The sequence below is a fragment of the Vipera ursinii genome, assembly GCF_947247035.1.
Source record: "Vipera ursinii genome assembly, chromosome: 4".
NCBI lineage: Eukaryota > Metazoa > Chordata > Lepidosauria > Squamata > Viperidae > Vipera > Vipera ursinii.
The window spans coordinates 23,789,861-23,816,961 of record NC_139514.1 but is presented as its reverse complement, the minus strand read 5'-3'; the positions used below and the strand labels follow the sequence as shown (position 1 = coordinate 23,816,961).

At 39.3% G+C, this 27,101-nt stretch overlaps 1 protein-coding gene across 1 annotated transcript in view; it reads right to left on the bottom strand.

The window, feature by feature from the left end:
- Positions 1-27,101, bottom strand: part of LOC310640398 (cilia- and flagella-associated protein 337-like) — a gene marked incomplete at both ends in the record, with an annotated part of 40,989 nt that overhangs the window by 893 nt on the left and 12,995 nt on the right. Inside the window, 19 exons of the mRNA XM_083362607.1 lie at positions 616-791; positions 1,315-1,403; positions 1,482-1,521; positions 2,508-2,649; positions 3,442-3,500; positions 3,888-3,974; positions 5,712-5,877; positions 7,054-7,113; positions 11,379-11,424; positions 12,660-12,714; positions 12,801-12,880; positions 12,972-13,078; positions 15,470-15,572; positions 18,526-18,677; positions 18,758-18,860; positions 19,705-19,948; positions 20,724-20,793; positions 24,128-24,173; positions 26,204-26,296. Coding sequence (XP_083218733.1) covers positions 616-791; positions 1,315-1,403; positions 1,482-1,521; positions 2,508-2,649; positions 3,442-3,500; positions 3,888-3,974; positions 5,712-5,877; positions 7,054-7,113; positions 11,379-11,424; positions 12,660-12,714; positions 12,801-12,880; positions 12,972-13,078; positions 15,470-15,572; positions 18,526-18,677; positions 18,758-18,860; positions 19,705-19,948; positions 20,724-20,793; positions 24,128-24,173; positions 26,204-26,296 — 1,918 coding nt within the window. The remainder of the gene's footprint in view (positions 1-615; positions 792-1,314; positions 1,404-1,481; positions 1,522-2,507; positions 2,650-3,441; positions 3,501-3,887; positions 3,975-5,711; positions 5,878-7,053; positions 7,114-11,378; positions 11,425-12,659; positions 12,715-12,800; positions 12,881-12,971; positions 13,079-15,469; positions 15,573-18,525; positions 18,678-18,757; positions 18,861-19,704; positions 19,949-20,723; positions 20,794-24,127; positions 24,174-26,203; positions 26,297-27,101) is intronic.

Here is a 27,101-nt window from a genome sequence, read left to right as displayed (position 1 = left end):
ACATGACCCCAGGACACTGCAACCATCAGAAATATGAACCAGTTGCCAAACATCTGAATTTTGATCATGGGATCATGAGGATACTGCAACAGTCATGTGCCATTGTAATTTTAAATTGTCACCTAATGAACTGTTGTAAGTCCAGGGCTATGTGTAGATGATTGCATGATTGTGAGTTCTATTATTGGTTTCAAGCATGATTTACAAGCTATAACTTTGTTAATCATTTATCTTATTAAGAACTGGAAGAAACATTGCTATTATTCCCAAAGTGGTTTCTTCCAACATACACTATAAAGATTTACTAGAAATTGAAACTTTAAGTTGAAGTTGAACTCAGTCTAATAATAAAATCCTATAGGTCTACCTAAACAAGTAGGTTTCATATTGAGGGAGAAATACTGGTATCCCAGCCCTGTAAGCATGAAGTAGACACTAGAGTAAGAGACTTATTGTTAGGAAGAACACAAAGGAGTGAATTTAAGAACCAAATAAATTACAAATTGATCTGGCTATTCTGTGACAGGAAGTCTGCCATCCCAATATAGTTTAAAATTTTTCTGCAAGCTGCACCAAAGCCCAGTCTGAGTAAACTTATAGTTAACATAACAAAACCTTGGAAGGATTTTTATTCTCCTCTTGACTGATGATCTGCATGTCAGATGAAGTGTCTTCCAGCATAGGATGTATGGGCATACTCTGTGGATCTATCAAAATCTCATAAGGGACCATGGGATGTTTCCAGGAGGATGTGTTAAAAATTTCCCAAGGTTCTTCCTGGCCAAAGGTTCCTATGAAGGGAAGAAGGAAATGTACTGCAATGCTGAAGCTAGCAAATATGAAGAATCTGAGACCAGACAAGACTTAATAAAAGAGAGGAAAGGTGTCTTCAAAATACAATGCTGAGAAAGGAACAAAAAAAGTTAATTATCCATTACTGCGAGAAAGAGGTGCAGGATAAAAAAATTCTGGAAGCTAATATACAAATAAAGTTAGATTCACAGATACTTTACCATTGTAAGAATTTCTTTACCATTATTAAGAGCTCCACTACATCTTATATTATACTAAATTTTATCTTATATTGTGAATCATTCCCATTTATCTGATAAGACTCTTACATGATGATTTATTTAAAGTGCCACAAAGTCAGGCAATAAAATTGTGTCATGGTATTCCATTGCATTATAATGATACAGAAAGATATATATTTAAATCAATTCTGTTATTACAACTATCCAATTTGCCTTCTAAATGTTTACTAACATTTAAGGTATCTCATTATCCTCATGCTTTACAAACATATTGATTTACCAATGTACTCTCCATTCAGACTCCACAAACGAATTGTACAGTCAATAGAACAGGATAACAGAATATTATCTTCATCAATAATTTCTAACCTGTGGATTGAAAGAAAATGATCAGACCTACTATATAAGCACAAATTATTCCTTTGTAATGGTTAAAATCATACTTACGTTAGAACCAGACCTAAATGAGCTCGCCAATGGTTCACATCTGAAGCAACAAAAAAGAAAAGTATCAGTTTATTCATGGACTATTCAGAATTATATAGAGGAAAAATACTATAGTATAAATATTAAAGTCTTATATTTAAACATAAAATATTTTAGACCTTAGGATTGTAGTCTCTGAAAATATCTGGGTCCAGGATTGGAGTGTGAGGTTATAGGGGGAATGTAATTTTGGAACACCTCGCTCTGCTCCTGTTAAAACCTCCATAGTAGCATTAAGAACAGGGGGAAAAATCAGTGGAAATTTTGTGGGCTCCAATATTCTTCTGGTCTGTATAACACCCACTTTCCCTTGCCCCCATCAACACCTACCATACAAAGTTTACTTCAGGCTTGGAGATGACATAAAAATAATTCCATAACAAAGACTGAAAGAAAATAAACCAAATCTTTTTTTCCTGTGTTTTAGCTTTCAGAGAGATTCCAAATTCAGATCTCTTCAAAATACAGGTAGTATTGTCTTCTTTATCTTCTAAAATAAAAAAACTAGGTTTCTTTTCTATGGGAACACGCATAATTTACACAAAGCATGACTTGAGCAACATATGCCCTATTAAGAAACAACTGAGTTGAGTAATGATTATAGGAGGGTGTCATGCAGAGTCAGAGTAATATGTAGACCTCATCTTTGAAAGAGGCTACAGGGCAGAATGGTCACTTAAACACTCCCACCCAAGCTTGCCATTTATAGTTTTTATAAATATAATATTTTCTCTATCGTTTTTCTTCTACTGCAATTATTAAATAGGAGTATTGTATGTAGAAATAATCAAAGCTCTTGAATTTACATTTTAAGTGATTATTTCACCAGCCTTTTCTGAAGAATATTGCCTGTTTAAACCATACAGTGTAGGAATACCACTGTGGGAGTGGTATCTGGACCAATTCACCTTTTTTAAAAATAATGCACTCTGTATTTATTTTTTAAAATTAATTCTTCCAGTTCTAGATAAAAAGCTGTACACATACATTTTGGTGTTTCTTCTTTTGTATCCTGAAGGGCATAATTTTGGATGTCATGGACATACACATAACCATCTTCATCAGCTGCATATATATATGAATCATCTGCAGTCACAGCAATGCTGCTGATCAGGGACTTTCCCCTAGACTGGAGTATACAGTGGTACACTGTAAAATATTGTTTACACACTATTTTAAAAACTGCATGACTATACAGTATAAGGAGAGGTATAAATTCCAAAGAATGAGATTCTGATTTCCATGTGAGTCCAGGAATTTTTCATCAGCTATCAGCTATATAAATAAAATAATAATAATAATAATAATAATAATAATAATAATAATAATAATAATAATAATAATAATAATTATTATTATTATTATTATCTGCTCACATTAAATTTTGAAGGGACTAAATTCTTTAAGCAACTCCAATAACATCCATATTGTAGTGTGTATCTCTGGTTTATACCACAAGGCAATCTTGCACTCATAATGGTTTAACAGAATGCAGTGTAAAAAATTGGTACTTTGTGCGATGATGATCTCAAGCTGCAATCAGTGAAATAAAGGACTGCAAATTAGAGAATGTTTTTGATATATTTCAGATGCTACCAGTATTCATGCTGAAGATCTGTTTATGATTTGTCACTCTATCAGCCAGATATTTAAACTGGAATTAGTATATTATTGTGATTATGATTATTGCCTTCAAGTCAGCCTTGACCATGGCAGCTGTCTGGACAAGTCCCTGCAGTTTTTGCGAAAGGTTTTTTGGAAAGATGTTGGCATTGCGTTCTTCCTAGGGCTAAGAGAAAGTGACTGGCCCAAGGTTAGCTAATCTAGAACTCGTAGTCTCCCAGTTTCTAGCTTTAATCTCTATAGCAAACTGGCTTTCTTTCTAACTCTTGCAGCCATTAATTTTACAGATTAAACTTACTGGTTGAAAACTTGCTATTAGTGGATCCTCTGAAAACAGGCTCCAGAAATGCAGATATCCTGGGGGGAAAAATCATAAAGACACAAGATGAAATATTTGGTAGCATTTAGACAAGCATACCTGTGTACTAACTGTAACTGAATCTGAAGGCAAATTTATAAAAACCACAGTAAGTATAGATTTAACTATATAAAGCTTAAGTAAGATTGCTAGGTCCCTCTCTACAACTTCTAATCTCATTACTTTATTTTTCCTTGTTTTTGGCATGATTGATAATGGTGTGGCAACTGTAAACAAGGTTCCTGACACCAAAGTATCATTTTCTTATCTAGTCTGTAAAAACATAAGCAAAAAAAATGAGATAGAATTTATCTTCAAGTTGGGGTCATCAATTAATTATTACCATGGTTGTTTTGTTAATTATTTATATCATCCATTAATCCTACCTGGTGGCCCATTGGAAACCAGAGATGCAGTAGTTGAATCAAATTTCACAGCACGAGTCTTTAGAAAAATTATCCGTGTCACATCAACTGGTGGGGAAGGAAAAAAAATATATATTCACTATAAGGAAATTTGAGCTTTTCAGTACACTGTACAAAAGGCATAGCCCAACTGCATTCATCCGAATATGTTATTATGAAATTTGTTTGGCTTGACTTTCCATCCAGACATTTATAGTTTGCCAATTAAGCCATAATTAAACTAACCAAGGCTTAGCACAATATGTGAATGCAGTCAAATATCTATATTATTAAAGTTAAAATTTCATTTCTATGACTAAATTCTCAACCTCTTTCACCATAAGTAAATAAGATGCCCTCTGCTCTGGGAATGTTATATACCTTTTAAGACTATATTTGTAAATGTATATATCTGCTACAAATACACTTAATTTAATTTTATCTGAATTTATATTTGGAGGAGATTTTTTTGGGATCAAACTTTTTAGAGAGGTTCATCGCTTTAATCTGTAAGTTTTAGGGGGGGGCACCTTGATCCATTGCCTGCTATTTTGATAGTGAATGTGATCTACCCTTCTTAATTGTGTAAGCCATGCCCTAAGATTGTGCTACAAAAGATAAAACCTCATCTGAATGAAATAAAGGAATAGAGAAGTTATTTTCAAATTCTTATTTCAAAGATGTAAGCTCTAGACCACGGGCCGGCAACCCGCGGCTCCGGAGCCGTATGCGGCTCTTTGAGCCGTCTCCTGCGGTTTCCAGCCACCCGGTGCACGCGCACCTCTTTGAACGGGCAGTGGTGCGCGCGCACCTCTCCAAATGAAGAGTGGCACCGCCTGTTTGGAGAGGTGCACGTGCACCTCTCCGAATGGCCAGAGGTGCGCGCTCACCTCCCCAAACCTTTGGAGAGGTGCGTGCGCACCTCCGTGCGAACGGGCAGTGGTGCCGCTCTTTGGGAAAGCTGCCATGGCACATTTGCAGGCTGCCGAAAGTGGCAGCTCTGCAGACGGACCGCGGCAGCTTTCCCAAGAAGCGGCGCCGCTGCCCATTCCGAGAGGTGCGCACGCACCTCTCCGAACGACCGTAGGTGCGCGTGCACCTCCCCAAACCTTTGGAGAGGTGCGCGCGTACCTCCGCACGAACGGGCAGCGGCGCCGCTCTTTGAGAAAGCTGTCGCGGCATGTTTTCAGGCTGCCGAAGGCGGTAGCTCTGCAAACGGGCCGTCGCCATCGCGCAACCGGGAACCGGTTCCATCACACATTAAAAAAAATGGCAACCGCACGTGTCCGCAAGAAAAAAACATTTTGCACATGCGCAAAACATTTTTTTGCGCATGCGCGTGCATGGACGCACGCACGCGGCTCCCACTTTTTTTTATGTGTGATGGAACCGGTTCCCAGTGGCTCTCTTCCTTTTTCAGGTTGCCGACCCCTGCTCTAGACCAAGTTCCAGCAGAAATCTATTTCTAATTTTAGTCAAAAGAGCTGTGTTGAACACATGACTGAGATACATTAATTAAACAGTTTTAGGGCTTACACCAAATAGAAGATCATTTCCTGCCCACCCATCTGGAAATCAGGAGGTGATGTATATATTAAAATAACATCAACAAAATTAATGGGCTTACTGAATTCTTCCTAGTTGTTTTAATTATCTCAAGGCTAGTCAACATGGGTTACGCTTCAAGTGTGAATTTTCCCCTTATTTTCCATTTCTATGCAATTTCATATGCAATGATTCATAAAGAATTATTCATGGCAAAGTGAGAATTATATTCTGCTGTCTTTTTTTGATTAGTGAACTTACTCTGAGAATGAATAGAGGGAGTTGTGGTCATTGGAATGCAGAATCTATGGTCTATGTGACCTGAGACCATATTCCAAACAATAATTTCACCATCATAACTGGATGTTGCAAGAAGATTAGGGGGACACTGAGCAACACAGAGAATGTCTTCTTTGTGTCCCCAGTTCTGGATAAGGAAAAAAAGTAAGAAAAAAATAAGAAAAAAGTGAACAAAACTGTTTCAAGTTCTTTCTGTTTTGGTTTTGACTGTATTTTACACAATACGCAAACCAATAAGTAGGTGAAATTACACAATTCAGTATAACTTCATGAGTATAAGTATAAGCTCTCATGAGTTGCAAAGTCTACAACTTTCAGCATGACCACTACATATACCCTGGAAATAAATCTACTTTATAAAATAAAGTTCATAGGCTGACTTTATGGGGGGAAAAATAAGCCTATACTTTTGGATACTGCCATGTTCATTCAATTATGGATGGTCTCAGTCACACTGATCACAAGGAAGCACTATGTGACTAATTTTATCCTATTGGAACTCATCAGAAAAAGAGGGTTTGAACCCCTTGGAGTAACATCTGATTACCCACATCTGATGAGTCAATAAGACAAATTGGTCATGTGATGATTCCAGGATTTACAGATCATCCAGGTGGAAATCTTCAACTTGTTGTAGGGCTCATCTAATTCACCAGAATAATGCTTCCAGTCCACAATGTATGGATGAAGGTCCCTCCCTGTCTCTGATTTATGCTTTGTCCTCCTTTTATGCAGAAAGGTGGTATGTGAATTTATCTGGAGCTAGCCCATGTGATCTATTCCTCGGGAAAGTACAAAGAAGATCCTTCAAGTTTATCCAGCAGTGCAATCCACAAGGATGGATTGGATCAGAGATTTATCTCCACTCTTACATTATCGAGCTCCCCAAATGTAATAAAACTGCTTATCCAAACTGCTTAAAGGTAAAGGTAAAGGTTCATTTCCGACTCTAGGGGCCGGTGCTCATCTCCATTTCAAAGCCAAAGAGCCGGCGCTTGTCCGAGGACGTCTCCGTGGTCATGTGGCCGGCATGACTAGACGCCAAAGGCGCACGGAACGCTGTTACCTTCCCACCGTAGTGGTCCCTATTTTTCTACTTGCATTTTTTTTACGTGCTTTCGAACTGCTAGGTTGGCAGAAGCTGGGACGAGTAACAGGCGCTCACTCTGCTACGCGGCACTCGGGATTCGACCCGCCAAACTGCCGACCTACTGATCGACAAGCTCAGCGTCCTAACCCACTGAGCCACCGCGTCCCTATCCAAACTGCTTATGTAGCACTTTATATGCCAAACATTTCTTACTATGTCATCCTGCCAGTGGAGCTGTGGTTTCCTGATATGATAGAAATCATCGATGGAATCCTATAACAGAAAATATCCAAAGAAAATGATATCCAAGATAATAGCAATAGCTATTTAATAATAGCGATAGCACTTAGTCTTATATACTGCTTCACAACACTTTTCAGTCCTCTCTAAGCAGTTTACAGAGTCAGCATATTGCCCCCAGCAATCTGGGTCCTCATTTTACCGACCTTGGAAGGATGGAAGGCTCAGTTAACCTTGAGCTGGTGAGAATCAAATTGCCAAATTGCTGGCAGCCGGCAGTCAGCAGAAGTAGCCTGCAATACTACATTCTAACCAGTGCGCCACCAAGGCTCAATGGTTAGTCTAATCCAGGGGTCGGCAACCTAAAAAAGAAAAAGAGCCACTGGGAACCGGTTCCATCACAAATTAAAAAAAGAGGGAGCCGCGTGCGTGTGTCCATGCACGCGCATGCGCAAAAAGTTTTTTTGCGCATGCGCGGACGCACGCGGCTGCCATTTTTTTAAAAATGAGATGGAACCGGTTCCCGGTTGCCCGATGGCGACGGCCCGTCTGCAAAGCTGCCGCTTTCGGCAGCTTTGCAGACGGGCCGTGGCAGCTTCCTCAAAGAGCGGCGCCCCTGCCCATTCCGAGAGGTACGCGCGCACCTCTCCGAACGACCGGAGGTGCGCGCGTACCTCCGCGCGAATGGGCAGCGGTGCCGCTCTTTCAGGAAGCCCGCCGCGGCCCGTCTGTGAAGCTGCCGAAAGCGGCAGCTTAGCAGACGGGCCGCGGCAGCTTCCGCAAAGAGCGGCGCCCCTGCCCATTCCGAGAGGTGCGCGCGCACCTCTCCGAATGACCGGAGTTGCGCGCGCACCTCCCCAAACCTTTGGGGAGGTGCGCGCGTACCTCCGTGCGAAGGGGCAGCGGCGCCGCTCTTTAAGGAAGCTGCCGAAAGCGTGGAGTTGTCGTTGTTGTTTTCCCAGCAGTTACGTCCCCCAACTGTTGCAGCAGTACAAAGCCTGCCTTCCCGACCGACGACACGCGGCCAACGCCCCAAGGGACTTTAGCGAGGAAACTGAGGAAAGTTCGTTGCGCGGCTGCCCCTCCCCCCACCCCCCGCCGGCCTCCTCTCCTCTCCTGCCGCTCGAGACGGGACGGGAAGCCCCGCCCGCTCAGCTTCTCAAACTTAATTTCCAACGGGCAACTTCGACTTCCGCTTCGGGGGGGGAAGCGCCCGGCCGAGTTTGCGCAGGGAGCCCGCCAGCGCGCGCTGCTGCGCACGAGTCTTTCCTCCCCCCGCCACCACTCCCAACTCCCGCCCGTCTCGAGAGTCTATAGGCGGGGGAGTTTTCCAAGCGCCGGAAACTTGTCCGAAAGTTCCGAGAAGCAAAAAAAAAAACAAAACACAACCTCCCCCGCCCCACCCCGTTGCCAGCGGCGGCGTTTTTACGGGTTCGGCGTCGCTCGGAGTGAAGTGGCGTGAGGGAGTGAGTGAGGGAGGGGGCCATGTCCGGCGCCTCCAACGTAGCCGCTATGAAGAAAGTGGTGCAACAGCTGCGGCTCGAGGCCAGCGTGAGCCGCGTGAAGGTGAGCCCCGGAGTGGGGCGGAGACCCAAGGCCGCCCGCTCGCTCGCCGGCCCGTCGGAGCGCCTCGGCCGCCATTTGCACACCTCGGGGGAGAAGGCTGCGTGGGCGCTCAGTTTACGGCAGTTTACGAAAGCGGCAGCTTCCTGAAAGAGCGGCACCGCTGTCCGTTCGCGCGGAGGTACGTGCGCACCTCCCCAAAGGTTTGGGGAGGTGCGCGCGCACCTCCGGTCGTTCGGAGAGGTGCGCGCGCACCTCTCGGAATGGGCAGGGGCGCCGCTCTTTGCGGAAGCTGCCGCGGCCCGTCTGCTAAGCTGCCGCTTTCGGCAGCTTCACAGACGGGCCGCGGCAGCTTCCTCAAAGAGCGGCACCGCTGCCCATTCGCGCGGAGGTACGCGCGCACCTCTCCAAAGGTTTGGGGAGGTGCGCGCGCACCTCCGCCCATTCGGGGAGGTGCGCGTGCACCTCTCCAAACGGGCGGTGCCACTCTCCATTTGGAGAGGTGCGCGCGCACCACTGCCCGTTGGGAGAGGTGCGCGCGCACCAGGCGGCTGGGAGCCGCAAGAGACGGCTCAAAGAGCCGCATGCGGCTCCGGAGCCGCGGGTTGCCGACCTGTGGTCTAATCAAAAGGCTAATCATTTATAATCTCCAACATGAACTTTGCATTTCCAGACACACAAAAGTAAAATTTAGCTCTAATTCTATTATTCCCTTGAAGTTACCCAAATCTGACTTGCCTATTTCTCACCTGAGTCGTGCATTCAATAAGTTACCAGTATTTGTTCCTATGAGTAGATTATTGTGGCTTTCCTTGATGCTTGTCCATCCTTCCGCTGAAACCTTACGATTTTACTTTACATTTTTTCCTAAGCAGTTATTCAATTCTGACATCAAACTGAATTTAATGTGTTTCAGTGATTCAAAGATTCCCAGCACATTTACAAATTAGTCACAAAGCCCCAGAGCAGAACTAAATCTTTATTGTAATATTCGAACAGTAGCCATAGTCTCTGCGTATAAGAAACCAGTCTAGAATTTATACCCAGTCCTATTGCATCCTTGTTTCTTGCTCCACCACATATAGAGAATTCTTGACTTTCATCCTCTCGTGCCTCACAAGCACATCCGTTAAATGTAATGCATTCATACACTTCTGTCCACTTAAGCTGTGATTCTCTTGCCATTAACAGGGCCCCCGACAAATGATAGCTGCCTCCTCAAGCACTTTGCCAAGAAAACAGAGCCTTGAGTGTGTGTGTCTCTGTGTGTGTGCATCCCTCCAGGCCTCTGCTCTCATTGGCAGAGGCCTTTGCTGATGAGAAAGGAGGCCTGTGGGAACGGCCAGATTTTGGCCTCCCAACCTTCAGCTTTCCCAAACGTTTCTTATCGGCCTCTACGTGAATTACAGTGATGAGCACACTCTCCTGGTCTGCACAGGATGGCATGTGGGAGGTTTGGGAAACGCTATGATAGAGCTTTCACATATATCTTTTAGCATCTTGTTTTTGTAATGATCTCATAGGCACCTGAGTAGTTCTCACTATGTATCCAATTATCACTATGTATCCTATTTTTTTTTAGATTAATGGGGTTTATGTAATGTATTTGGTATTCAGAAAGAGGAGGTGAATAAAAGTTCAGCGGGCAGTTGCTCAGGGAGTTTTTTGGAGAGACGAGGCTGCCTGGCTGGTTCAGAGCATCTCTATCAACCCGGGTCTGAATTCTTTTCCCAACTAGGCCCGGAGGGATGCACATGCCCCTCCTGTCCTCTATTCTCATCAGCAAAGAGTCTTCCCAAATATGGCTTTGGTGCTTCAGGCCTTCCCTCCATTTGCAAAGCCTTTTGCTACAGATCTTGTCCAGGCCTCTATTTGCAGACAACAGGCCTAAAGTACTGTGAGATCAGGCAAAATCAGTAGTGTGAAATTTTGTGCTTCTGATCTCACGTGATCTTGCAGTACTTTAGGCCTCCATTCTCTGCAAATGCACCGAAGGCCTGAAGCATCGAACAGGCCAAGAAACGAAAGGCTCCCTGGATCTTTGCAAGTTGAGTATCCACAGGCCTAGTGCCTGTAGAGACCCCAAAGGGTGGGGGGAATAGGCAGGGCGAATGTTGCAGAGTCTCTGTGTTCATTTGTAAATGTGAATGGCTGCTGTGGTGCTGCAATGTTCGTCATTTCAGGATTGTGTTGTAAGTACTTGTGGGGGGTTAGGTCGTAACTTCAAATGGTCGCTAAGTGAACTGTCGTAACTTGGGGATTACCTGTATAATCACTAGGAATGAAGCTCAAATTTTGGGAAATGTGTATAAACATACACACACACAAACATATCAATCCACCCATCCGCTTGTATCTTGTGTACAAAGTAGAGTTCTATTATGAAAGAGCCTTCTCATTGCTGTATGACCAATGTGAAGGATAAGTGGTATTTGCCCATAGATTCAGGTAATAGCTAACAGAATTCTCAGATTTTCTTGCTGATCTATTCTTGAATTTACTAATGGCAATGTAGAGCCCCTACAGTGAAGGCAAAACACCAGTTTTTGGGGACCATGATTAATTAAGTAATACAATTTTGGCCATTTAGTCATGGGCTAATAGAGCCAGTTCTCAGTGAAAACCAGAAAATGTCCTCACCAGAAAGCCATTATTTATGTTCGAGGGTACTTTGGCATAACAATTTCAACCATTAACAGTGATACCATTTTTTTGTATGCAAAGTTGTTACTTACATAAAACAAATTTATTCTTCTGTCCCATCCCACACCTATGATATACCTGCAAAAGCAATTAATGTTTACCAAAATTTGAATGATATATTCTTTCTGTTATGCAGCAGCAATTAATAGTCTAGCTGCTAGGGTCACCTATATTGCACAAACCTTCTCATATAAATTCTGTTATTAAACTGCCAGGGAGTTGAATTATCTATTGTTCCTTTTTTAGATATAGGTGTAATCTGCAGTCATCCTTAATTTTTCAAGGAGTTCACTCATTTTCAGCTGAGCTGAGCTAAAAAGGGTTTTTCTCCAATTCAAACTGCAGTCGTCATACTGCAGAGAGTGGAGTTTGTATTTTGAGCGGTATACACTCTCAACGTTTTCATTCATTCTTCATACTGCTAAGCTTGTAAGCCGCCCTGAGTCTTCGGAGAAGGGCGGGATATAAATGGAATTAAAATAAATAAATAAATAAATAAATAAATAAATAAATAAATAAATAAATAAATTTTTGTAAAACGTTTCATATTATTAGAATTCTTCAAGTTTTAAAACTCAGGTATTCATCTTAATTCTGCAGCTCTCTTTTCAATATATATCAGCTTGTGAATGACCATTGCAGTTAATTCTTTTAATGGGATTATATATGTAGGAAACAATTCCTTCTTGCCATTAGGTTTTACATGCTTATTTCTGCATATTTAACTGCTAAGACACAAGCAAGCCAAGCTCTCCAGTACTACTCTCTATCCTTGAATTTAATAAAATACCTCAACAATTAAGGGGATCCCCTTAACTCAGTGACAGAGCATGAGATTGTATGTTAAAGTCTCTATGTTTAATCCCTGGCATCTGAAATGAAAAAAGCAGCTTTCTTTCTATCAAATACTGTAGATAGCTTGGTTTTCTTTTGATTTTCTCTGTTGAATTTACACCATGATACTAGGGTCATGAGCTTCCAGAACTCAGACACTAGATATGTGCTAGTATGCACCTGTGTCTCCTCAGGTGCGCTCTTTTCTTTTATTTGCTCTGGTGCAGACTGGGGCTTAGACAGATCAAGATCTTCAATTTTTGCACCTGAAGACTCAGACAGGTCCCTAACACGAGGGAAGTGTATGAGATCATTCCTACGGCATTTGCCAAAACAACCTCATGGCTTGAAGATTATTTTCTTAGGAAGAGGCCTGTTTATATGAACCTGCCCCACAACACCACACCCCCCCGCATGTTTTTCATTAGCCTTTCCTGCACTAAAATGTCACACTTTTATGACAAGTGTGGATAACTTACTCATTTTTATTGATCTCCACATAAGCACAGTCACGAACTTCATCACATCTGTCTTCTGTACAGAAGAAAAAGCCATGGACTTAATTTTTTTTCCTCTTCTTGAAATGAATTTTTAGATAATTTAGTCAGCATTCTGCTTACCCTTTTTCAAAGTGTGAAGACACTGTCCATTATTATAATTCCATATTTTCAAGCAGCCATCTTTTCCTCCAGTAATGAGTCTGGAACATGATTGCAGTGCCTAATTATTTCTTTAGCAATTTGTGAAAAATACTACAACCCACCTTACACACTGAAACTCTCAAAATGTACCTTCTTCCACTGAAATCAAATGTGAGGCATGTAATTGAAGAATCACCATGAGCATTACCAAATTCAAATACAGGCTTTCCGCTTTCGAAATCCCATACCTTGACCACCTTAAAAGAAGAAAAAGAGACATATATAAAAACACTATTGACATGATCCTAAAACGTGTATCTTACAGAGAAATCTATTCTATAAGCTGCTTTGCCAGTAGATTTTTGAATGCAATTCAAAGTGCTGGTTGTCACCTCTAAAACCCCTCATGATGTAGGGCAGGGGTGTCAAACTCAATTTCATTGAGGGCCGCATCAGCATTGCAGTTGCACTCAGGGGGCTGGGTAGGTGTGGCCAGGGTGGGCATGGCCTACTGGGTGGGTGTGGCTAGAGTGCATATGGCCCGCTGGGTGGGCGTGGCCAGCTCTACATCGTTGGCATCAAGGGTGCCTATGGGGGCCTGGGCAGGAGTGGGGCAGATTTGGGGGTCTCTGGCATGAGGAGGGTCTCTGGGCCAGGGCCAAGGCAGTGGGGGCCGTTCCCTCACTGTTTCCAAGATGGCTTCGCAGGCCGCGTGAAACCACTTCGCGGGCCGGATCCGGCCCCCGGGCCTTGAGTTTGACGTGTCTGATGTAGGGTCTGGTCATCTAAAAACAGCCTATCCAGTGGTGTGTTCAGCCAGTTGGCACCACTTCGGCAGAACCAGTAACTAATTTTTTGTTGCCCAGGCCCAGAATGGACTTCTGGAAGCAGCATCCATACAGAGAACCTGTTGTTCACATATTTGAATCCCACCACTGAGCCTATCCCTCATCTTTTCTTTCCACCCCACACAATCTGACAGAGTTGGCATGCTCCAAGTCTCATTGATTAAACTGTCATCTTGTAGGACCTGGGAAGTGGAGCTTCTTTAATGAAGAGCAGAGGGACAGGATACTTCTGCTTACACCTTATTTTCTTCTGAATTATGTTTGAAGCCCACATAGCTCCAGCAAACAGATCCTTTTTCTTTGGCAACAACCAAATGTATGTAAAAACATGTATAGTTGCCTTATACAAGTCACATTATTGATGGTCTATTAAGCCAGTATGGTTAATATCAGTGACTCTCCAGAGTTCCAGAGAAGTCTTATTTCCTAGCCAGGAGATGGTAGATATTGAAATTGAGACCTTATGCACATAACACAGCTATGCTTTTCTAAAGTAACATTATCTTTCTTTGCTTCAGCATCTTGTGTTTATAAGTATTAAGTTCATGGCCATTTCATCCCTTGATTTTGCCAGGCATTCCTCTCCTTCATTTACAACACAACTTACTTGTTTTCTTTCTGTTTTAGAATGTAGCCAAAGAGATGTAACAGACAGTATAGAAACTTGGTTCAGAAATTAAAGTGTACAGAACAGTTTTAAAAACATATTGGTAACCAGAGTTGCCTTGCAGCGAGATGGGAGGCAAATAAATTTAATAAAGTAACAAGTTTGTTGAGACTATGATTTGAGGCTAATTTATTGATGATTAAGTTTTATTGACTTCAATAAGAGTAGATAGGCAGAAGTTTGCACTATAAAATATTGAACATAGAATAATAGAACTTAGAAGGGATCCTGGAAATTTCTATTCCAACTCCTGCTTGAGCAGGAGACTCTATACCATTTCAGACAAATGGCTATCCAATCTCTTTTGAAAAGCACCCACAACTTCTGAAGGCTAGCCAAGGTTAATTGTTCTCACTGTTAGAAAATTCCTCCTTAGGAATTGTTTTTAAATTGCTTGGTTTTAAGCAGTAGACTAATGTATCCAGCTTATCTGAGAGTAAGCCTTCTTGACCATGAAGGAGGAGGAGGAGGAGGAGGGGAAGAAAATGAAGAAAGATATATTATTGGCTATAAAACTGCAATCTAAAACAAATACACAGGAAGTCTTGTTTTGTGGGAGGCCATTTCATAATAACATAGAGTGTATTTGAAGCAGTGTTTCTCAACCTCTGCAAATTTAATAAAAGCAGACTTCAACATGCTGCCTATTCCAGGGCTTTTCAACCAGTGGTACGGGTACCACCTGTGGTACATTGGCACCTGGCAGGTGGTACGGGACCATCCTAGAAAAATGGTAGTGAGGGAGGGGAATGAGCTGAACCGGTGGCAGATGGCTGGAGCTGCAGGGCTATCAGGGCTCAGCGGAAGCACCAGGATCAGCGCCAGGCTCCAGCAGATGAATGAGAAGCAGATTAATGAGATTTTGTTTCGATTTAAGTACTTATTTAAAAGCATTTGCTTCTGATCCTGAAGAGTAACTAGAGATAACTGCATTCTCCGTTAATATATGAAATATTTTTAAAAACCATTTTTACCAAGCCTTTTGGCAAGGAATTCATTTTGAGAAGGCTCAATCTTGAATCACAACTCACTTCATATTTAAAACAAAGAAACTCAGAATTCTGAGGATTGTAAATATATTGATTATATAACTTGGTCAAAACTGAAGAGAATTTTATGATTATTTCACTTACAGAATCTTCAGAGCAGCTCACAACATGTCTGAATACTTTGTTGAATTTGCAGCACAAAACTGGTTTTTTATGGGAAGTTACTACATAACGATCTGGAGCTGATCTACTTTAGAGACAACAACAAGAAAATCAAATAAATAAATTAAAATTTTATTTGTCTTGATGCTAATGCTTAAATAGCAAAATAAAGGCACTATTCTATAATTAAAGGGAAACGCTACCAGTTCAGTACATCAAACCTGTACAAATCAGGAGCAGTCCAACTATTCAAAAATCTATCTTCCAAAGCCTAATTTTTAATCATCCTTTTTCTGAATAACTGTCCAAACAAATTTATTAATATACTAATCTTAAGTATGTTTTATTGAATTTAGTATCTCTAAATAAAGTTGTAGGTGAGAGCATATGCACCAAAAACAAAATCCTTGTGTGTCCAAACACACTTGGCCAATAAAGAATTCTATTCTGTTCTGTTCTGTTCCGTTCCGATCTGATCTGTTCTGTTCATTATTCTTCAATCTTAGTGACAAGATAATAGATACATGCCTTCTGTATCACTCTTCTAAAACCTCAGATGAAAATAGGACACTTAAAACTTTCCTATATTTAAGAATTATCAAATCACATAGATAATTAGGGTTGGGGTTTTTTTAAATTTCAGGAACCAAACATAAATAAAACATCTAACCATTGTAAAATTATTTTTATAATCAATATGTAAAAACGTAAAGGTTTCCTCTATCCAGTTGTGCCTGACTCAATGAGGTGGTGCTCATCTCCATTTCTTAGCTGAGGGAGCCAGCGTTGTCCCAAGACATTTCAGTAATCATATGGTCAGCATGTCTATACGCCAAAGCACATGGAATGCTATTATTTTCCCACTGAAGTGGTACCTATTAATCTACTCGCATTTGCATGCTTTCGATCTGTTAAGTGGGCAGAAGCTGGAGCAAGGAACAGGAGTTGCACGGCACTCAGATCTCAAACCCAGACTGTCATCTTTCCAGTTTACAAGCTCAGCATCCTTAACCCCTAAGCCATTGTGCCCCCCTTTTTTCAATATGTAGTATTCTTTATCTTTAGATAACACACTATTCTCTTTGCTCGGCTAGGCTGCTGGGTTGCTTTCAGTAATCACTTTTGATACATACAGATGTACTCAGTTGGGAAAATATCACAAAAAAGTGCTATCCATTGACTTTTTCCAGAACTCTTATTATTATTTTCTGGCCTTTAAAAACTACAGGTATTATAGAGTAGTGAATTGAAAATGTAGAAATTTAATTTTATTTTTTTCAAACAATGATGGTCACCTGCAGATTATCTAAACTAACTCATTCCACTCATTCCACTGGGCATTCACCTGTACCCCTTTCAATTCAGTTCCACTGGCAATTTTACAGAGTAAATAGGATAACATTACAGTTCCCCAAATTTATCCCTGTGTGAAACAGAGGACAGCAAGTTGAGGGATCATATTCTCTTACATCGTAAGTTTTATTCTGACATAAACTGACAAATAGAACCCTAAAATAAACATTTATATAGCTTGTTGACTATTATTTGGCCCACAAGCATTCAGCAAACCTGGATGAACTATATCATATTGTTAAAGTCTTAATTTTGACTTGCTTTATTCATTTCTACTAATTGTATTTTGATTATATTTTGATTTAAGACTATAACAATACATATTTGTATGTGTAATCTTTCACACTTATTGTAATTTAATTTCATTTACTGAGGCTAATTCTTCATTCAGTAGAATTGAATTGAAATTATGTTTTTCTCTGAATGAATCTGAAATTATAAAGAAAATAAAATCTTTTAAGTTTAAACAAAGCTTTTGAAGTAAAAATTAGGAACTAAAAGCTGTATTTCAGGTTTAATTAATGTCACTTCTGTATCTAAACATAACACTTCATTAGATAAACAATTTGGTACCCCAAAAGTGCCTGCTTATATTTGGGCATCACTTTTCCTCTGTGGTTCCTAACTCTTCTGATATGTATTAGTTTAATATGTGCACATATGTTAATTAAAGATTATAAACGTCAGTTCCTCTAGGCCTGATTCAGCATTGCAATACAATACGGGAAATTTAGAGATTACCCATCCCGAAAGAGAAAGTAACACCATAATAACATACTCTAGTAATGAAAATGCCTGTGTCTCAGGATTTTATATAATAATAATAATAATAATAATAATAATAATAATAATAATAATAATAATAATAATAATAATAATAATAATAATTTAATTTCTATACCGCCCTCCTCCCGAAGGACTCAGGGCAATAAATACAATAAAAATACAATATACAAAAGTTAAGAAAGAATTACATATTGTAGCCCAATTACAGTAAAAATTAATAAAATTAATATTAAAATACCCCAAACCCATCAGACCAGGCCGGCTTGTTCAAATAAATAAGTTTTTAGGTCACGGCGGAAGGAGCGAAGGTCAGGAGCCATCCGGAGCTCAACCGGTAAACGGTTCCAAAGGTCTGGCGCGCCCACAGAGAACGCCCTCCCCCTGGGGGCCGCCAGTCGACACTCTCTGACCGACGGCACCCTGAGGAGGCCCTCTCTGTGGGAGCGCACTGGACGAAGGGAAGTTGATGCCGGCAGCAGGTGCTTTATAGTTCATTAGAAGGCTGATAAATATTGGAAAGTACTTCTACTTCAGTTAATACTTGTATATTGGGAGAACTAACACTTTCCCTAGCATTAATCCGCAAAAACTGATTAATAGATTCCAACAAGCTAATCTAAAAATCACGTTGGTAATTCTTTGAAATTAAATGTTCATCTAGATTTTACAAAATGTTATATCCTTGTAAATATTTTTCTTAAGAGTGCAATCCTGATAAATGACACAATATTTCAAGTATTCTCTTGTTGCTACATTCTAGCCCCAACATAATAATCAGACTATTTCCAAAATCCTGGAATTTTCTCAGCAATTTCTTACATTTTGGGTTTTCCATAAATGCAACTCTTAGATGTCTATCTAAACATCATGAGCTCTGATTATGATGCTTTGTATTTTACCGTAATCTTAGGTGAAGAATGGCCAGTGTATCTGTGGCAACACAGAGTGATCGAATGCCTGATATATAGTGGCAAGTAGTAATCTCTCCTTTAATTCCATTGTTTTTTGAACAAGCAGTGAATAAGCAAGTCTGATCCTCCATATCCCATATCTGCAAGTAAAAAATGGGTTATACTAAAGAGCAAGAATTAGAATAAAGGAAATATAATTTGAAATATGAAAAAGACAGACCTTAACTGTGTTGTCTGTTGATATGGAAAATATTTTATCCTCCTCAGATACGTAGACATAGAAAATGGGGGCCATGTGGCTTTTGAGCATGCCTGTGGGTCTTCTAAAATTCAGTGAGAGCATTAAATCTTGACTAATTTGAAACACATAGTGAACTATATATTAAAATGAGCCAGTAATAATGATAGCTTTTTTATTTGGTGTTTCAAGCCATTCTTGACTCCTGTCAACTAGCTGGAGAACATGGCCATAAATATAGATTTACAAGTACCAGTATGTACAACAAAAATAATTTCACCTGACTCAGTTGTGAATTATATTTGCAAAACTATTATTACTTTGTGGGATGGTTGGAAAAATACAAAACAATCCCTCTTCAAAGACCAAGAGGTCTGTGAAATGTACTACTAGGAAAGCTGCCTTAAGGTAATACTTTTTAAGATTTCATGAAGGGGCAGCTATATTTCAATGGTCCCAAAAGACAAATCAGTGTTGGATGATAGTGGAATATCTTTCTATTCTTCATAGTCAAGGAAGGGGAAAGTAAAGCTAAGAAATTCTTAGTAGGAGAGTGTCATGAGTGAAAATGGAAAGCTGAATTTGTTCCCTACAACAAATCCTATTTTGCCATGAGCTCTTTTAGAAATTTAATGAAAATCTAAAGAATAATGAATAAATAATATTAAAAACCCTTAGATTTATTTATATCTTTGATAATGACAAGAAAAATATTATCCGCTCCTTCCATAACAATAGAAAGGATCTCTTAAACAGGTATTAAACTAACTGTGAATTAGGAATTCATCTGTTCTACATTTTTCTTTAAAAATCACACTAATTCATGCATACATATCCTAAATAAAAAATAAAACCTTACGCATTTAAAATAACTAATAGTTGGTTAAGGACTATAATAGAGCTGTAGAAGAATAGTTGCAATATCTTACCCAGGCATGTATGGATTCCATATTCGAATAATTCGATCCATTCCACCAGTTACTATGGCATTGTTCTTTTTACTAACTGCAAATGTTTTGACTCCTTTATGAATCCGAAAAATAATCTGATCCCCTTCAGCTCTCTGGGAAGGAGTTCCTAGCATTTCCTGTACTTTCTTCATTTTTGAATCTTTCTTATTTTCTTTTATTTCTCTCATTTGTTGCTCAACATTGGTAGCTCCCACAATGCAACCTGTACAAGGATATGAGAATTTAGTAAAAGATTCCTACACAGAATTTAAGCTTCAATATTCTTATACAGAGTGAATATGCACTGATTTCTTTGAATTCTGAGAGCTAATTTGATCTAGTAGTTAAGGCACCAGGCTAGGAAAACAGGAGACCATGAGTTCTAGTCCTGCCTTAGACGTGAAAGCCAACTGGGTGACCTCAGGTCAGCCACTCTCTCTTAGCCCAACTCATCTCACAGGGTTGTTGGGGGGGGAAATAGGAGGATGAAGGTGTGTTGGATATGTTTGTTGTGTTATTTGTAAAAATAAAGGCAGGATACAAATAAATTAATTAAACAAAGAATATTGGAAGTATGTCTCAATCTACTAGCTAAGAATGAAAGCTTAATCTACACTGTTTCCATCTTACACATAAGTGTTATATAAAGGCCTTGAATGATGAAAGGCAAGCTCAAATTATTCTATTTTGGACCCATTACTCAAAGACCCCTATCTCTAGAGAAGGCTTTAATGCTGGGAAACTGAAAGGAGAGAAGAAGAAGAAGCTGAACAGCAGGAATTCGTATTGACTTGGTTACAGTGATGATGGATGCACTTGGTGGAGGACTTGAAGAATCAGATCTTTATGGAGAAATCTTTTGGATAGATAGATTTTTATGGAGAGAATCTATTTATATGGTTACTAAGAGACAACACCAACTTGATGGCGTATAACCAGTCATGAAGTAATTTTAAGGGGAGACTTTACAAACAAAATATAAGGAATTATATAATTACCTATTACTAAGGCTGTAGGCTCATGGCTTGATGCAGAAATTATTGCCTTAATAGAATCATAGTAATTCAGCTAAAAAGACAGAGAAAAGAATATTATTCAACCATATACTAGTGAGAAGAGAATGTTTTAATTTCCTCCCCCACCCAGAAAAAGAACATATCTGTCTAACCATTATAAAATCCTGGGAAAATACACTCATCAATTCTCCAAAAGGATCATGAGACTTAGAGTCAAAATTTAACTGTTTCTCAACAATGAACTCTTCCTGCCTTTCAGGAAAAAAAATTATTTTTGCATTGCTGTAAGAAGCTTAAACACGACTTGAATGTAGACCAAAAAAAACCTGAATAGAACCCCATGTTCTCTTTAGATCAGAAGGTGGAAAACCCTTCTGTTTTTTACCTGAGTCACCCAATCTCCATGAACTTTCCAACGGATGTAAGTGACATTTGGAGACAGTATAGCACTCTCAAGCCTTATATTAGGGAGACTTTCCACTTTGGGCAGCTTCTTCCATGTCCTGCAACACATCAAGAAAAGATAATTATAACCTTGGAAAATACTCATTCAGTCTGATTACTCAAGTGATCATTTCCAAAGAAAACATGTGACCAATGTTTAGAAAGTTGAAAAGTGAGAATGTTAATTTCACATTCGAAGATATTACACTTCGCTCAAATATGTGCAAATCCAAATTTGCCATAGATTCAGGATAACACTGTGAGCTCCTTACAAACCAATTAATAATCTGAGACATTAAGAGCCTCAGAGCACTATAATTTTGAGTCCCCAAAGTTGCCAAGTTGGACTGACAAATTAGTTCAGTTCTTAAATCAAAATTCTTTATTTAAATAGATAATGGTAGAGATTAATAACATGCTAAACCCAGAATGGTTTGGTTGATATTGGCTTAGTATACAGTGTGAATTTAACCATTTTACTCTTTGGAACATGGTTTAAAAATTAGCACAACATTTGAACATGGATAATGGGATAAAATGCATGTTTCGACAAACTATAATGTAGTTTATTTGGTGTAGTTTGTGTGATGTCTAAATCCATTCATTATACTTTACCATGGTTAAAGTAAACCGTGGTTTACTTCATTTTTTTTATATCTGTGACACTTTGGTTAAAAAAATTGCACAATTTCATAGTGGATGTACATGTGGCTCGAGAACAACAACCTTTACTGCAGAGAGAGAGAGAGAGAGAGAGAGAGAGAGAGAGAGAGAGAGAGAGAGAGAGAGAGAGAGAGGAGAGAGGAGAGCTTGCCAAGGGACTAGTCCAGGCAGTCACCAAGAGTAAAAAACAACAACTTGAAGGCACAAAAACAAGTAAACATGTATCTATTATAGAATGTGTAACTGTCAGAATACTGTATAATATTTAAAGTACCATATATTTTAATAAAATTTTGCCAGCAACCCAATGCAAATTAATTAGAAATAATGGTGGAAAATTTTCCATTGTGGAACTATCTATTGGATTACCAAATTAATAATGCAGTCGATATAACCCTAAGTCCAATTCAATTGCATGGGAATCATTTCCTGATAACTACATACAGAAATGCAATCTCTACAGTTTTTAGATTGTTGTCTAAAAGAATAATGCACTTCCTATTGGAGTCAACCAGAAGATGTGCCTGACTGTTAAAGAGTATATTTGTTAGTGAGATCAACATGGGGTGAGCAGTCACCCTAAAATAAAAATGGTGACAGCACTTCTAACTTTCTGTGTAACAGGTTTATGCTTCTTCTGCATTATGAAACTAGTCATCCGAAAGAGCTGATGCCATATCTGTACCAGGCAGGAATTGCAAATTGTTGACTGAATGCGTCATGTTACCACAATTGATATTTGTACTTTTGTAAGTGCTTACCTCAGGGTCTCACCCACAGAATGTAACTGCAAGATATTAACACATCCCTACAACAAAGCAAGGAAAGAAAGGGAAATACAAAGATATTCATGTTATCTTATAAGATTACAAAATTATAAGTTATAAGATTCTGGTCAGGTGCTGAAAGCAAATTGAAAGGTCACGATTATGGATTCTTAGGATATGAGGCATTTTGTTATTCTAAGTTTTGAAGGTGATTTTAAAACTCTTAACGACTTGTGGCCAGAACATTAGAAGGGGGAATGCTACTTTCAATATACAGATAGTACTCAACTTATGACTGGTTGCTTAGAGTAGAGACCATTTGAAATTCCAATGAACCTACCTGGGGAGTGCTTACAACCGACATCTAATGGTTGCCCCCCCTCTCCATGATCACATGACTGTACTTCTGGCTCTCAGCAACTGAGCCACATTTATGGCTGTTTGCAACATCCGGCAGTCACATGACAGTGCTTTATGACAATTTTGCTGAAAACCAGTATTAACTTCTGGGTTTTGACAAAACTGCATCTGTAGCAAACCATTAGTTCACTTAATGACTGCAGAACTCACTTAATGACCACTGTAAAAAGGATTTTCAAATTGGGTTAGCTACATCAGGGGTCCCCAACCCAGGTTCGTGGATCAGCACTGGTCCGTGGCATGCCAGAAACCAGTGCGTGCAAACAAGCAAAGCCACATCCGTGGGATGCAGGCAGCATGAGAAACCATGCCCCCTCCAATCTGCGGAAAAATCTCTCTCCACGGAACCAGTCTCTGGTGCCCAAAAGGTTGGGGACTTCTGGGCTACTTGACTGACCCACTTGACCATCACAATATGACCATGATGGGTAGGCATCATTATGGTCATAACTCAAGGACTACCTGTATAACTTGTGGGTTATTCAGTTAATGGTTGCATTAACTGAAGTATAATTTCCAAATCACAAGAAATAATCTTTTCACTATATTTTGGTTTTGGTCAGGCCTCCACTTTGAATACTGTACTCAGTTCTGGGTATCACATTTCAGGGAACTTGAAGCAGAGTTCAGAAAAGGGTAATAAAAATGGGATTAAAAATTAAACTATATGAAAAGAGATTGAGAGAGTTGGGTATATTTGACCTTAAGAGAAAAAAGAAAACCCAACTCAGCAGAGATACTGTATAATGCTCTTTTTCAAATACCTGGAAGGATGGAAGTAAATAAAAACCTGTTTGTTTGTTTTTTTAGAATGCAGAATAATATATTTAAATTACAGGAAGAGGAAGAACTGAATCTTAGAAAAAACGTCCTATCAAAGGTGGGCTACCATTCTTTGGATGTATTTAAGTACAGTCTAGACAACCATTTGTTCAGGATTTTTTCATTTAGATTCACGCAATGAGCAGCAATTCGGATCTAACTAACTTCTCCCTTCACACTCTATATAATTCTACGATTATACCTTTAGAAGCAAATATCATACTTCTGTTTGTTTTCTTTTCTCTGAGCAATTGTTTTTAGAATAAATACCTGGTCATCACCATAAAGAATCATAGATTCATCATGATCTGTGCAGCTGAAAATGAAGTATAGGAGTAAATTAATAATAATAATAATTAATAATAATAATAATAATAATAATAATAATAATAATAATAATAATAATAATAATTTGGAAGGGACCGTGGAGGTCATCTAGTCCAACCCCCTGCTCAGGCAGGAAACCCTATACCATTTCATACAAACGGCTGTCCAGTCTCTTCTTAAAAGCTTCCAGTGTTGGAGCATTCACCACTTCTGGAGGCAGGTTGTTCCACTGGTTAATTGTTCTAACTGTCAGGAAGTTTCTCCTTAGTTCTAGGTTGCTTCTCTTCTTGACTAGTTTCCATCCGTTGCTTCTTGTCCTGCTTTCAGGTGCTTTGGAGAATAGCTTGACTCCCTCTTCTTTGTGGCTGCCCCTGAGATATTGGAACACTGCTATCATGTCACCCCTCACCCTCCTGTTCGTTAAACTACACATACTCAATTCCAGCAACCGTTCCCTATATGTTTTAGCCTCCAGTCCCCCAATCATCTTTGTTGCTCTTCTCTGTACTCTTTCTACTCTTTCTATAGTCTTAGCATCTTTTTTACATCGTGGTATCCAAAACTGGATGCAGTATTCCAGGTGTGGCCTTACCAAGGCATTGTAAAGTGGTATTAGTACTTCACGTGATCTTGATTCTATCCCTCTGTTAATGCAGCCTAGCACTGTGTTGGCTTTTTTGGCAGCTGCAGCACACTGCTGGCTCATAGTGAAATGATTGTCCACTAGGACTCCGAGATCCCTCTCACAGTTGCTCCTATTGAGCAAGGTACCACCTATACTATACCTGTGCATTTGATTTTTCCTGCCTAAATGTAGAACCTTACTTTTTTCACCATTGAATTTCATTTTGTTAGAATTTCTTGACCCTCATAAATAAATTGCATACAATTTTTCAAGAAAATCTGAATCCTGCAAGTGTATAAATGAAATCTAAACAAGACTGCATTCTTCAAACCCTTAAAAACATCTAGGCATAGAGAGGAGCCTGGAATGCATATATGCGCTCTGAAGCCTATGACATCCATACATCAGGAAGATTTGTAAACAAATTGTAATCAGTTTCATCTGAACTACATTCATCTGAACAAAATTCTTTGGTTGCAAATCTTCCTGCCCAACATACAAAGTCAGAGATGAATGAAAATGAGGCAAAGCTGTACAGTTCTATTTCTCCTCAGTACAGAGTAAGGCTAACATGCTTTGAAAATGATTCAGAAGGATTACTTTGAACCCCATGAAAGACTAGCACCCACCTCTGCTACTTATTAAAGTGACCTACTTTTCTTCAGGCTTCAGTATAAGCATCAAAAATGCTTTAAGAACTGCCTCATTAAAACAATTCTTAAAGGAACCACCATCTTTTTTTCCCTTCAGTTTGAGCAAGAAATCTAAGAAAGGATAGGTTGGTTTAATGAACAGCAGGGAGCTGTTGTGCTTATGAAAAATTCACAGGATATCCTCTGAATCATTTTCTAAATGTGCATTATCATGCATAGAGATTTTGAATGGGACTTTTGGAATTTTGGCGTTTTAACACTCTAAGGTCCTGACCTGTTATAAAGGTTCTCATGCTTACAGGTTCCCATAATTTTCTGAAGCCTAATTATGAAAGGATAGTTAATGCTATAATGATGCTTTACCTTTATCTCATAAGTGCAGAACCTGTGGCTCTCTGGATACTACTGAACTATCATTTCCACCAGTGTTAGTGTGGCCAGAATGCCAGCACAGCCACAGGAAATCTGTTTTCCCCAACCTTCATGACTCTTGGAGCCTCCTATACACCCAAATAGTTGATGAAGCAACATTTTGGGACATTATGGGAAAATTACAAGAACATCTTCTGAAGCAAAAGGAAAACAAAAGAAAGAATCATAGGCAGAAAAATATATCCCACAATTATATAAGAGTACCAAATGCCAAAGCAGAGCATAATAATAGATCTAGTGTCATATATAATAATATGGAATCATCATGTGATGATAAATGGTATGTGATAGGGATCTATATTGGCTTACCAGTAATCTAGATTCAAAGGTATGGCTTCCAAACCACTAATCTGAAGGTAGGGTTCAAAGTTGGAGCTTTCATAGAACTGAAGTTCACGATCCCTATCACCAGTTAAAAATATGATCAGATGTTAACATCACAGAATTTAAAGACATACTTTCCCCAAAAGTAAGACAAACAGTGGTAAATATTAGCTGTAGACAAGGATTAGTTAGGGTTAATTTCAAAATGGATTGGAAATGAAACCAATTTTGTAATGCTGCTAGATATTTGTGACAGCATAATTGGAACATAGCGTACAGTTCTATTTATGTTCAGATGGATGATATTCTGACATTTGTGTCATATAATCATGCAAATGATGCAATTTATGTATTTGCATCAGAGGCCATGATATTAATACATTATTAATCATTCATGTCATGCTGAAGCATATTGTAATTTTGTTGGCGCTGTGTCTCTTTCCACATGCTCCTCATAGCAATTCTGCTATGAGAAAAATGTAAGAGGTTTTAGTGTAAGAGATGACATGAGTTTTGTAAAATTATGGATGCTGTGGATATTTAATTCCACCCTCTTCCAAAGTTCCAGAATTCAGCTTTAAAGGGGGATTAAATAGACATGAATCTAAGACATTGTAGGGTTTGTTTCATTTTGATTTAGTACTGTGTGTATCCATTTATTCTAAATTGCACACTATCTGATATTTCCTTAAATGGAAATAGAAGACTTCTATTATAAAAGTTATTGTTTCATTTAGTTAAACTATGAATTATAACTTAGTGTCCCCACACCACCACTCCCGCTCTCTGCATTCAAGAGAAGTTAGAAAATGATGCATGATTTGTTTAGGCTTTTGCCAACACCAAAAATATTGGGGGGAAAAGCAAAAATCTCTGCAGCAAC